We start from the raw sequence: 12,500 nt of genomic DNA, 5'->3' as shown, positions 1-12,500 counted from the left end.
AGAATCGCAAGAAGGCTTTTCATGCCCAAAGTAAAGTATCATGTCATAAGTAAAGTACAAGTCAAGAAGGCACAAGTAAGGTATCATCAGAAGTCACGTCCTGTTGCCGTTCGGAAGTCATGTCATGTTGCCATTCGGTTGTCATGTGTTGTTGCCATTCAGTAGTCATGTCATGTTGCCATTCAGAAGTCACACCACCGTAATTGAAAGTGATTGCGAGAGACACAGTTAAGCTACAAGTCTAAAGAAATATTTTGTCAGTTCTGCCAGCACGGGCCGAGAGCTGAAGGAATTCCTCGGAGGAAGTGAAAGGGAATTCTGTGCTCGGAGGATTTTTTTTTTTTGTGGGAAAAATTTGTCTGTAAATTGTGGTTGTTTTATGTTGATCTGTAATAAATCTGCATGTTGCTTGAGGTATGGATGAAAGTCACTCATCTGCATCACTTTTTGTTTTTGAAAGTAAAGATATGATCTGCATTCCTTGAATTTGACGTGAATTAAAAAAATTCAGATTACTCTTTCAGTTAATTTTTTTTTTTTTTAATCTACACTTTTTTTTTTCTTTTTTTTACATGTAAGGTGCCTTGTGAGGGTGAGATAAAAATCTTGTTCAGGTAGAGCAGTATTTAAAATATTTCTGATAATTGTATCTAAGGTGGATCCTCTGAAAACATGAATTAATCTGATTATTTTGGCGGCCGTTGTGTTGACATTAAAAAAAAAAAGCTGCCTGCCCTAATCCTCATATATAATGTATTCATGATGTTAGAATATATACCTTAATTAGTGCATAAAATATGATAGCTTAGTTCACAAAAAAATTTACAAATATTGGCAAGCAATGTGCGATGTGTACATGCCTAGTATATTGAAGTCTCATGTATATGTATATGTATGAGAAAGTAATGTTGTCATCCTGTGCTTAAGCTTCTAATAATGAAACGCTGTGGATTTATTGATACACTCGCCAGTTAAACCAGACTGTGTTTTTCTGAGCACTAGGAACTGAATGAAAGAATCTTCAGGGTTTCAGGTCAAGCTCTATGTATTTCTCTCTCATTCAACTTTCACTGCATTTTTTGAGTGTGGAAAGTTCCAGCCAACAGTCACTCCATTGCTTTTTGTAAGTGTTATGGCATGGTGAGTCATCATGCATCACAAAAAAATGTTTGACTTGATTTACTAGTGATGCCGCCCCCCCCCCCCCCCACCTGCCTCCCTTATTTACAGTCTAAATGATGGTTATTTGTGAGTTTTGAGAATTTGTTTGCATTTGCATAATGAATCTTGCTAAATCAGTAAATTAATTATGATTCTGGTATTGATGGATCATAGAAGTTTTTTATTGTCAAGGAAATATCTGGAAGTATCTGGTTAAATCTGCTTATGATATTGACTTGTTCATTCAAAGGAAGTAAATAAAGTGCTTATGATCTCGCTTCTTTCAGTCGACTATTAATGTATAAGGCATGTTTACTTTGCACAGCATGCAAGGAATTATATTTATATTATGCAAAAGTCATCAGACATCCATTTTGTTTATGTTCCATTTGTAGTATGTATGTATTTGTGTATATAATTTGAGTATGGAATGCTGTACCTTTTGAGCTGAGAACTAGAATCTTATTGTAATTGATGATTCTCATATGTTGTAAAGTTAGAGATAAAGATGAGGAGGCACCCACAGTGGCTTGAAAGAGAACTTATTTCTCATAACCATACTGGCTGTCCAGGTCCTTCTGGCTGTAAGCTGAGATTCCTTGTCTTCAGCATATGCGTGGCACAAAATGTCAGAAGATTGCCAAGGCCTCCATGCTCTAGCAAGGGCTCACAAACTGTCTGAGGATGGACTGGGTCCTAGGGTGGTGATGCATAACCAGTGAAGTATATAAGCTCTTCATTACAAGACTTTATACTGAGTAAGTTTGCTGGCCTTTACTGGAGTGCTGAGAGGTATGATTGGTGTGAGAGTGCATATTAAGATGTCTCCTTCATATTTATCATCAAGAAGTTATATACTGAAATACAATTTAGGAATTTTGAAATAGAGGTATCTGAACGTAAACTGAAAATATGAGTCAATTCATGCAGCTATCTATTCATATTAACAATATAATTCACTACTTATTACTTTGATTCATAGTTGAATAAGAGTGTTCTTGGAAACTTACTTTTCCAGCAGAAAAGGAAGGCTAGAAGAAGTTGAGAATATCATGAAGAAAGTAAAATAATGTGTTGATACAAAAGCCATAGTCTCCCCTGCATCTCCATTTTCCTTGGTGTTTTGACATTTAGGTGTGGGCATGAGTGTTAAATTGAACTAATCAAAATAGCTGCACTTTGATATTGACCTTCACACACTCCGGGTGGGGAATGCTGGATTGTAGTTTTGATAGTGACGGGGAAATTATTGAAATAGCTTATCTACATAGGTTTATATTTTGCATAGAAAATGCAAATGTAAAAAAAGAATACATTAATATTAGCTTTTACTTCGCAACTAATTTATTTTCTTCTTCAGTAAAATTTCTTATTTTTACCTCCCATTTTACATTTATCTTTAACTATGATTGATATATTTACACCTCATTAACATTATCTTCTTATATCACTAGAGGCAGGCTATATATTAAATTTTGAATGCTCAGAGGAATTTATGTGGCAAGATTTGATATTTATAAATGCCTGGTATTTAAATGTTTACTTTGTTCATCTTCTTCCTTTAGGTGAAAGAGAAATAAACTTAATTCCAGATATCTGTTATTTATGATGCTTATACAGGCCCTTCATTTTCATCTTCCATGAAGTTTAAAATATCCAGTAAAAGAAATATATAGATTAGTAAGGAATTTACAAATGTCCCATCCAGCAGGACAGTTTTGTTCACATCATAGTTTAACTTTTACCATTTTAGTGCTGATGTTAAGGTGACTATCAATTCCCTCGTTTGGTAAAACCAGTCCACTTGACTCTCACCAAGTGGAGCTGGCTTATCAGAGGCTGAATCTGTCTGCTACAAGTCTGTCTGATTGGAATGGGATAGAGGGGATGAATGATAAGCTATTATTACAACTGTGGGATATTAGATGGTAGGTTATAAATACATAGATATTCACCATGTGTACTTCCATATTTTATCTTTGTAGAAAAGAGAGGCAAGATATGCAACCCATCAGGGAACTACTTTGCCTCTTCATGTTTTCTATCCTGATTAGGCACATATAAGATAAAGCATAAGCCCTCAGTTAAGAAACCATAACCTAGGGAATAACTAAACCGTCCTGTAGTTGTCCAAAGAGTGATCTTCATAGTGCGCCGTCATTTCATCCATTCTTTATGATGCAACACTGACAATCTGTGCCACTTGTGTTCCTCAAGCGAATCAGCTGATAAGATTGGAGATCTCAGAGTGAAGAGGCATCCAAGTATCATTGATTTAGTAACGTTTGTGAATGAGTGGCGGAGACTAGTGATTACGTGCATGGAAGTGTAGTACATGGAAACGTGTACTTTTTGTTTTAAGGTTAATTTGTTGATGTTATTGAAATCCAGTCTAGTTCTGTATGTGGTGCTGAGTGTTTGCTGTTCATTTTATCTTGATGAGAGCAGCATGTTGATGAGTTGGGACTGAAGAAAGTAGAAATAAGATTTCTAGTTGCTTTGCATTATCATAACTGAATCTTAACATTTTACAAGTTTTGTTGAAATATTGCCTAGTAATAAATGCTTCTTATGCCTCCTTATACATATTGCTTTTCATATAAATAACAACAAGTATTTTTATTGGCAGGACACCGGCACAAAAAAACAACAACAAACATGGTTATCCTGAGTAAATTGTCGACAATCGCTCAGTCTCGAGATGCCCGCCTCTTCGGTGCTGCTTCTTCGACAGCTTTCCTGTACTGGCTCTACAGCACCTCAAAATCTGGGGGGAAGAGGTTAGTGCTTTGTTTTCTTCTTTTTATTTTTATTATTATTGGGGGGGGGGGGGGATGTAGTCTAACTCCTGTATTTATCCCAGATTATTATAGGGATGAATTAGTTTTCTCTCTTGTTGGTATGAAGGAAAGTGGGATATTATATTCTGTTCCATTCTATTTCTCCATTTGAGATATGCCCTTTTTTCAAAATGAATCAATTATTACAGGGCCGCAGGTGACATCTCTGCTAATACTGACAATGGCCTTCAACATAGGCATGAAATTTTTAAGTATTTTATTGCTTGGAGAGTGAAGTGATTTAATCCCTCCATGTCATCTGCATCCTATACTTATTTTCCTTAAACTTATATTTATGCCATGTATTATATTTGTACCCACTTATAGCTGATGCTACTTTTTCACGACAAATGTTAGAGGAGGAACAGATCAGGGCCCTCGAAAACGGAGATAAAGTCCCCTGCTATCTGCTGCTCTACATAATGAGCATCATTGTTATTGCTATTCTCTTAAAGGACTTTCTGATTTTGCATACAATTTATTTAGACAGAAAAGAATGTCTTTTGTAATTAGTGATTTTTTTTTAGCTTCATTTTGTGTCATTGAAGAAAATAAATTGGAGTTTCATTTTAAAACTGAGTTGTCTTAATAATTTGAAGTTTGTTTTGTGAGTGTGATCAAGGGCATAACTAGAATAAGCAGCCTGCACATTCTGTGGCTTGCTGTTTGTGTTTACTGATAATCATGCATGACCTGTTGTTACTCTCATTATTTTGATATATATTCTTTTTTTAGGTTTGACTGATGTATGCTCTATCTTTTTCAATTGAAAATGTGTTTTTAGTGATTGATATCTTCATTTTTTTTTCCTGTTCATCTGATAGTGTGGTGGGATCACTTAAAATATAGAACGTGGTTTGATTGTGAAATATTATTTTCTGAGACTGGCTTTGATGCATTATGAAGTTGGGACGTGTGTTTGACGGTTAAAATAGACTGTAATTCTTGGTTGTTGATTTTTTTTTGATGCAATTAGCTTTTCTTTGTTAAATGTAGCGATTGGTATTTTCAGGTACAAAGATGAAGTGAAGTTTGTGGTCAATGATTCTGGTGGAGCGGGTGACAGGAAGAAAGTTCAGGTATGTAAAAAAAGTGAAAAAAAGATAGCAGTATGTATTGTAGAAATAAGTACCAATCATATTCTTTACTTGATTAGATAAATTGTTAAGGATTAATTAGCTAGAAAAAAAATAATGGAAATATATGAAGGTGAGAGAATGATTTCACAAGATGAATTACCGTAGTAGAGATAACAGCAAGTTCAGTGAAACTTTTATGCTTTTTTTAAATGCATCTGTGACACATTTTCATAATGATAAGAATTTTAAAGATGTGAATAGCTGCCATCTGACATATAATGGGAAGGCAGTTAACCCATCACTGACCAGTGCACATGCTGTCCACAGTAATTTTGTTGACACATAGATGGCTCCACAAGTGCTCAGTCACCAAGGACTCTATTAGTAGGCCCTGTGTGACCTCACCTGATTTCCACACTCCTTAATATTTTTGGATTTTCTTTTCCTTTGTTCAGATGCTATTGATATTGGTACTGTTATCATTGTTATTGACATTATGATTAATATAACAGGATTAAAATACTAATAAAGGTAACCAAAAAGGCTCCTGAAATCAAGGGAAAAAATAAAGCAGGTGAGATAGCTAGGACTAGTAATGGACTCCTAGGTGATTAACCCTATCCTGCCAAGAACATGTAGTTTTTTGTGAAATGTGATTACACATATATGGCTCTGCAAGTGCATAGCCACCAGGGAGTTAATAGACCTCGTACCTCACCTCATTTCCTATTTCCTTGATTTTTTGTGGAAGTTTTTTATTTACTAATGCTATTAATAGTGACATAGTGATTATTGTTATTTACACTACATTATAATCATTATGATATTATGAATATTACTAATAACAGTAATAGAAATAGAATATTTTAAAAAATCGAGGAAAATGATAAGAAGATGAAATAGGTAGTACCAGTAATTGACTCCTTAGTGACTAACCACTTGTGGTGAAAAATTAGGCCGAAGGTTGTGGTGCCCAGAATGACTCTTGGAGTTGGATACTTAAGAAGGGGCTCTTTAATTATTTCGACCATTAAACAAGTGTGGAATGTGCCACCCATGAGCCATGACTAGAAGAATACCAGCTCTATAAAGGATACTTTTGCTATTTGGTAACCTTTTCCTGCATGACAGGCAGTACATGGTATGTTACAGAGAAATTAATGTTAAGAAAATATTTAAACTCAGAGTGGGTATGCCATGTATGTACATGCTGTCCCCAGCAGCATTGGGTTATACTTATGTGGAGCCAACTATAAGTATGATAAAGTAAAATTAAAGTGGACTTGGCATGTAAGTACGTGCCATCCCTGGCAGCAGTACCTTAAGATAAGAATAAAGCAAGGATAAAGGTGTACATATTTTATATGAATAAACAGCATACAAGAGACATATAACAGTTGACTTACCATAAAGCTAATTTCTTGGTTTGTACTTTTTAAATGGGATATTATCTTTCTCCTGAATTATCAAGAAAGATTGCCATATATCTGATGTTTCTGATGAATTGTGTTAAGGTTTTTCATACTGCAGTAGTCTTAAGACATGACATGATTTTTATAATTGTTGTAGGAAAAGAGTACTTCGTATAGTTTAAGCTCTGAAAATTTAAATATATAGATTTGAATATAAAAGTAACAGTATACCTTAAATGTAAAATTTATGTCTATTCCAAGTAAATCTTCATGATTGATAATGCACTTTCACAACTTATGTGCATTTTATTAGGATAAATGTTGATTACAATCCATAGCAAAATAGATTTAAAGATTTTGATGTGAGAGAAAAGCACTGGAAATGGGTTTCAGTGCAAGTATTATATTCTTCTTCTCCTCCTTCTTCTCCTTCTTCTCCTTCTTCTTCTCCTTCTCCTTCTCCTTCTCCTTCTCCTTCTCCTTCTCCTTCTTCTCCTTCTCCTCCTTCTCCTCCTTCTCCTCCTTCTCCTCCTTCTCCTCCTTCTCCTCCTTCTCCTTCTTCTCCTTCTCCTTCTCCTTCTTCTCCTTCTTCTCCTTCTCCTTCTTCTCCTTCTTCTCCTTCTTCTCCTTCTCCTCCTTCTCCTCTTCTCCTCCTTCTCCTCCTTCTCCTTCTTCTCCTTCTCCTTCTCCTTCTTCTCCTTCTTCTTCTCCTTCTTCTCCTTCTTCTCCTTCTTCTCCTTCTTCTCTTCTTCTTCTTCTTCTTCTTCTTCTTCTTCTCCTTCTCTTCTCTTCTTTTTCTCTTCTCTGTTTCTTCTCCTTCTTCTCTCTCTTCTTCTCTCTTCTTCTCTTCTCCTTCTCCTTCTCTTCTCCTTCTCCTTCTTCTCCTCTCCTTCTCCTTCTCTTCTCCTTCTTCTCCTTCTCTCTTCTCTTCTCTCTTTCCTTCTCCTCTCTCTCCTTTCCCTTCTCCTTCTCTCCCTTCCTTCTCCTTCTTCTTCTCTTCTTTCTCCTTCTCCTTCTTCTCTCTCTTCTCTTCTCCTTCTCTCTCTTCTCTCTTCTTCCCTTCTTCTCTTTCTTCTCCTTTCCTTCTCCTTCTTCCTTTCCTTCTCCTTCTCTCTTCCTTTCCTCTCTCTTCCTCTCCTATTCTCTCCTTTCCTTCTCCTCTCTCTCTTCCTCTTTCCTCTCTCCTTCCTCCTCCTTCTCTTCTCATCTCATCTTCTCCTTCTCTTCTCTTCCTCTTCTTCCTCTCTCCTCTCCTCCTTTCCTCCTCTATCTCTTCCTCTCCTACTCTCTTTCCTCTCTCTTTCCTCCTTCTATCTCTCCTATCCTCTCTCACTCTCCTCTCTCCTTACTACTTCTCTTACTATTCTACTATACTATTCCTACTATACTATTACTCATACTATTACTCTATACTATTACTACTATACTATTACTACTATACTACTACTCTTACTATTCTACTACTATTACTACTATACTTTACTTATTTCTACTATACTTACTACTATACTATTACTACTATCTATTCTACTATACTTACTACTATACTATTACTACTTACTATTACTACTATACTATTACTACTATACTATTACTACTATACTATTCTACTATACATTCTACTATACTATTCTACTATACTATTCTACTATACTATTACTACTATACTATTACTACTATACTATTACTACTATTCTAAACTATTACTACTATACTATTACTACTTACATATATCTACTATACTATTACTACTACTATTATACTATTACTACTATACTATTGCTACTATACTATTGCTACTATACTATTACTACTATACTATTACTACTATACTATTACTACTATACTATTACTACTATACTATTACTACTATACTATTACTACTATACTATTACTACTATACTATTACTACTATACTATTACTACTATACTATTACTACTATACTATTACTACTATACTATTACTACTATACTATTACTACTATACTATTACTACTATACTATTACTACTATACTATTACTACTATACTATTACTACTATACTATTACTACTACACTATTACTACTACACTATTACTACTACACTATTACTACTACACTATTACTACTACACTATTACTACTACACTATTACTACTACACTATTACTACTACACTATTACTACTACACTATTACTACTACACTATTACTACTACACTATTACTACTACACTATTACTACTACACTATTACTACTACACTATTACTACTACACTATTACTACTACACTATTACTACTACACTATTACTACTACACTATTACTACTACACTATTACTACTACACTATTACTACTACACTATTACTACTATACTATTACTACTATACTATTACTACTATACTATTACTACTACACTATTACTACTACACTATTACTACTACACTATTACTACTACACTATTACTACTACACTATTACTACTACACTATTACTACTACACTATTACTACTACACTATTACTACTATACTATTACTACTATACTATTACTACTATACTACTACTACTATACTATACTACTATACTACTACTACTATACTACTACTACTATACTACTACTACTACTACTACTACTACTACTACTACTACTACTATACTACTACTACTACTATACTACTACTACTACTATACTACTACTACTACTATACTACTACTACTACTATACTACTACTACTACTATACTACTACTACTACTATACTACTACTACTACTATACTACTACTACTATACTACTACTACTATACTACTACTACTATACTACTACTACTATACTACTACTACTATACTACTACTACTATACTACTACTTTACTACTACTACTACTACTACTACTACTACTATACTACTACTACTACTACTACTACTACTACTATACTACTACTACTATACTACTACTACTATACTACTACTACTATACTACTACTATACTACTACTATACTACTACTACTACCACTACTACTACTACTACTACTACTACTACTACTACTACTACTACTACTACTACTTCAGAAAATAACAGTAGTCATTATTGTAATAGTATAAATCGTAGCAAAGCATTGACAGTGGTTGTGGTTATGGTTGTTGTGGTAGTGGTAGTGGTGGTGATAGTTGTGGTATCAATGTAGCAGTAGTAAAAGAAATGTTATTTACATTTTTTGAAAGTTTACAAATGAGCAAGGAATTCTTTGGATCCCTTCAAGGCATCCTATGGATATAAGTGATAGTGGTGGTGATTGTCATGGTATCATTTAGCAGTAGTAGAAGCAATGGTATTTACTGTTCTTGAAATTTTTCAGGTGAACAATGAATTCTTCAAGTCCCTTAAAGGCATCCTGCGGATATTAGTGCCAGGCGTATGGAGTTCAGAGTCGGGCTACCTTATCTTGGTAGCTTTCTCGCTTATTGTACGAAGCATATGTGACATTTGGATGATTCACAATGGAACACTTATTGAAAGGTTAGTGTTTTGGTCAGATTTATTATTTTATTTTTTGTTTTTATTTTTTATTTATTTATTTATTTATGCATTTTTATTTTTTATTTTATTAATTTTTTTGCTATCATCATTTACATGAAATATCTAACAGTTTCCTTTTAATTCACATGTGTAAGTGGAGCCTGGCCATGGTTTAAGTTGGTGGGTATTTTATTATTATTATCATTATTATTAATAATATTAATATTGTTTTTATTATTATTATTATTATTATTTTTTTTTTATAATAATTATTATCATTATAATTATTATTATTATTATAATTATTATTATTATTATTATTATTATTATTATTATTATTATTATTATTATTATTATTATTATTATTATTATTATTATTATTATTATTATTATTATTGGGTTACCAGAAATAAATTCTACTTGGTTGTAGTTCTTGGTGATGTAACTAGAGTTGTAGTATTTAAAGCTTTCTCCTAATCATTTTTTTTTATAAGAGGGTTTGCCCACCAGTAAAATGCCTTTTCTCAAGACATCCATGTAAAATGTGTTGACTGAATGTATCAGAAAAATTAAATTATAGTTATTAGGCTTAACAGCTGTTATTTATAAATAATCATTCATCAAGAGCTATATTTCTGAGTTCTGAGATAAATATTTATTTCATGATGTGATATAATTATGTGTTTTTTTTCAGAAATCTTTAGAGATGAATTTTTCATGAGCATTGGGAAAGAGTATTTTGATCTGTTCACCCTTGGATCTGGGTGAGGTGACCATCATGCCATGTAAAAAATTTGTCTGAGGGCAGAGTGAGGCAAACATGCCATCATGAAATAAATTGGCTGAAGGCTGGGTAATGGAAATGACTCACCACAAGTGCACACAGCTTTTGGACAGTGATTAGACTTGCTGGGCATTTAAGAAGGGGCTCTTGCATTATTTCCCTTGGTAAATGAGTATGAAATGTATTAATCATGGCTGGAAGAGTTATAGACTTCCTAGAGAGATGATATGGAGTGTGTGCAGGGAAAACAATCAGTTACCATATTAATACAGCATAACAAATGACAGACATAAACTTTGGAAAATGGCAAAAAAAAAAAAAAATGTTTATGAAAAAGAGATAACATTGGAAAGAGAAGGTGATGATGCAGCACATGAGTGTTCGTGTGTGCCCAAGCCACATAACTGGGAGAGTCATTAATCAAGTAAGCCTAATGCGTGGATTGTTGTTTCTTACTCTTCAGTCACACTGGATTTTGATGATGTTTTCTCTTTCACAGTTCAATCATCTCAAAGGACTTGAACCAGTTTTTAAGGTTCTTGGTAGAACTTATGCTTGCTATGCCTGCAGTGAGTATATTGGTTTCTTGTATCTTTATTTTGTATCTGTCTTGAGAAAGTAGTATTTATGATTTTAAGACATACTTATGGTCTTCCAGAGTTTGTATGTAGTAAAAGTACTGTACAGTAAATCTTGTAGCATGATCATTACATGGTTTAGAATATGGTTACTGGAATTTAGGAGTTAACTGTCGAACAGTAAACTCGCTGTTTTATCAGAAAGGTAAATTGATATATGAATTTTCTTTTGATTTCATACATAGGTAATTCCAAAAGTTGCCTTTGAGTAGTTAACTATCTGTATTTGATAAATTTGGTGGTTTTAGTTGCATGAAGAGGAGCAGGATTGTTTATTCCACACTGAGAAGTTGCTAATAAATTATGAAGGACAGTGATACATAGTTGAATAAGATAAGTAACTGTCTTTGAAATTTGAAGGGATTTGTTCTTCTATTTTGGTTGGAATGTATTTAGCAACTTAAAGTAAAAAAAAATTTTAAAGTTTTTTGTAGCTAAGCTAAGCTACAGGATGACCCTCACCCTCATTTTCTTTTCTTTTAGTATTGCCTCATCCTTATTTTCTTCCTTACATTGTTACTATATTCATTTTTTCCATATTCTTTTATGAGCAGTTAACCAGTTATTGATTACGCCTCATTTCAGATATCCTTGGTTAACAATGTCCTGAAATTTGGCCTGAACGAATTGAAGCTGCGGTTCAGAACACGATTGTCAAACCATCTTTATGAACAGTACCTCAAGTAAGATGTTTGTGCTTTTGTGTGCTATTAGTTTATGTATGTATGAATATGTTTAATCATATATAATTGTTATATCATTGTTGACCGGTAGACAGTTTATGTACATGAATATGTATAGATTTATTTTTCCACTTCTGTTTTTTTGTTTTTTTTTATGTATTCATACCTGGATGTTAGACATTATGTGTAAATACAAACAAAGTTCCTGTCTTTATAGGAAAATTAATCTTCTGTTTTATATAAAACTCTTCACTTCTGATTTTCTTTTTTTTTTCTTTTTTTTTTTATCATTATAATATGTTTATATCTGTCTTTATTTATCTTTTCCATTGGAAAACATTTTCCTCTGAAAGCTCAAAGAAACCACTCCAATTTCCTCCTAATTGCAGAGGCTTCACTTACTACAAGAT

The 12,500-nt window shown here is 33.3% G+C and overlaps 1 protein-coding gene across 3 annotated transcripts in view; it reads left to right on the top strand.

The window, feature by feature from the left end:
• LOC125044218 (ATP-binding cassette sub-family D member 3-like) overlaps positions 1–12,500 on the top strand; it is a 28,127-nt gene that overhangs the window by 435 nt on the left and 15,192 nt on the right. The window contains exons 1-7 of one of the 3 annotated variants that reach the window (XM_047640738.1): positions 1,815–1,919; positions 3,791–3,941; positions 5,014–5,080; positions 9,825–9,985; positions 11,269–11,338; positions 11,993–12,090; positions 12,480–12,500. The exon at positions 12,480–12,500 is cut by the window's right edge and continues 160 nt beyond it. In XM_047640738.1, coding sequence (XP_047496694.1) covers positions 3,820–3,941; positions 5,014–5,080; positions 9,825–9,985; positions 11,269–11,338; positions 11,993–12,090; positions 12,480–12,500 — 539 coding nt within the window. In that variant the 5' untranslated portion in view covers positions 1,815–1,919; positions 3,791–3,819. Of the gene's footprint in view, positions 1–1,814; positions 1,920–3,450; positions 3,524–3,790; positions 3,942–5,013; positions 5,081–9,824; positions 9,986–11,268; positions 11,339–11,992; positions 12,091–12,479 lie in introns of those variants that run through there. The other 2 variants (XM_047640740.1, XM_047640739.1) reach the window with 2 other exon arrangements.

Source organism: Penaeus chinensis, chromosome 35, assembly GCF_019202785.1.
Source record: "Penaeus chinensis breed Huanghai No. 1 chromosome 35, ASM1920278v2, whole genome shotgun sequence".
Classification (NCBI taxonomy): domain Eukaryota; kingdom Metazoa; phylum Arthropoda; class Malacostraca; order Decapoda; family Penaeidae; genus Penaeus; species Penaeus chinensis.
This window is presented reverse-complemented; position numbering and strand designations above follow the sequence as displayed.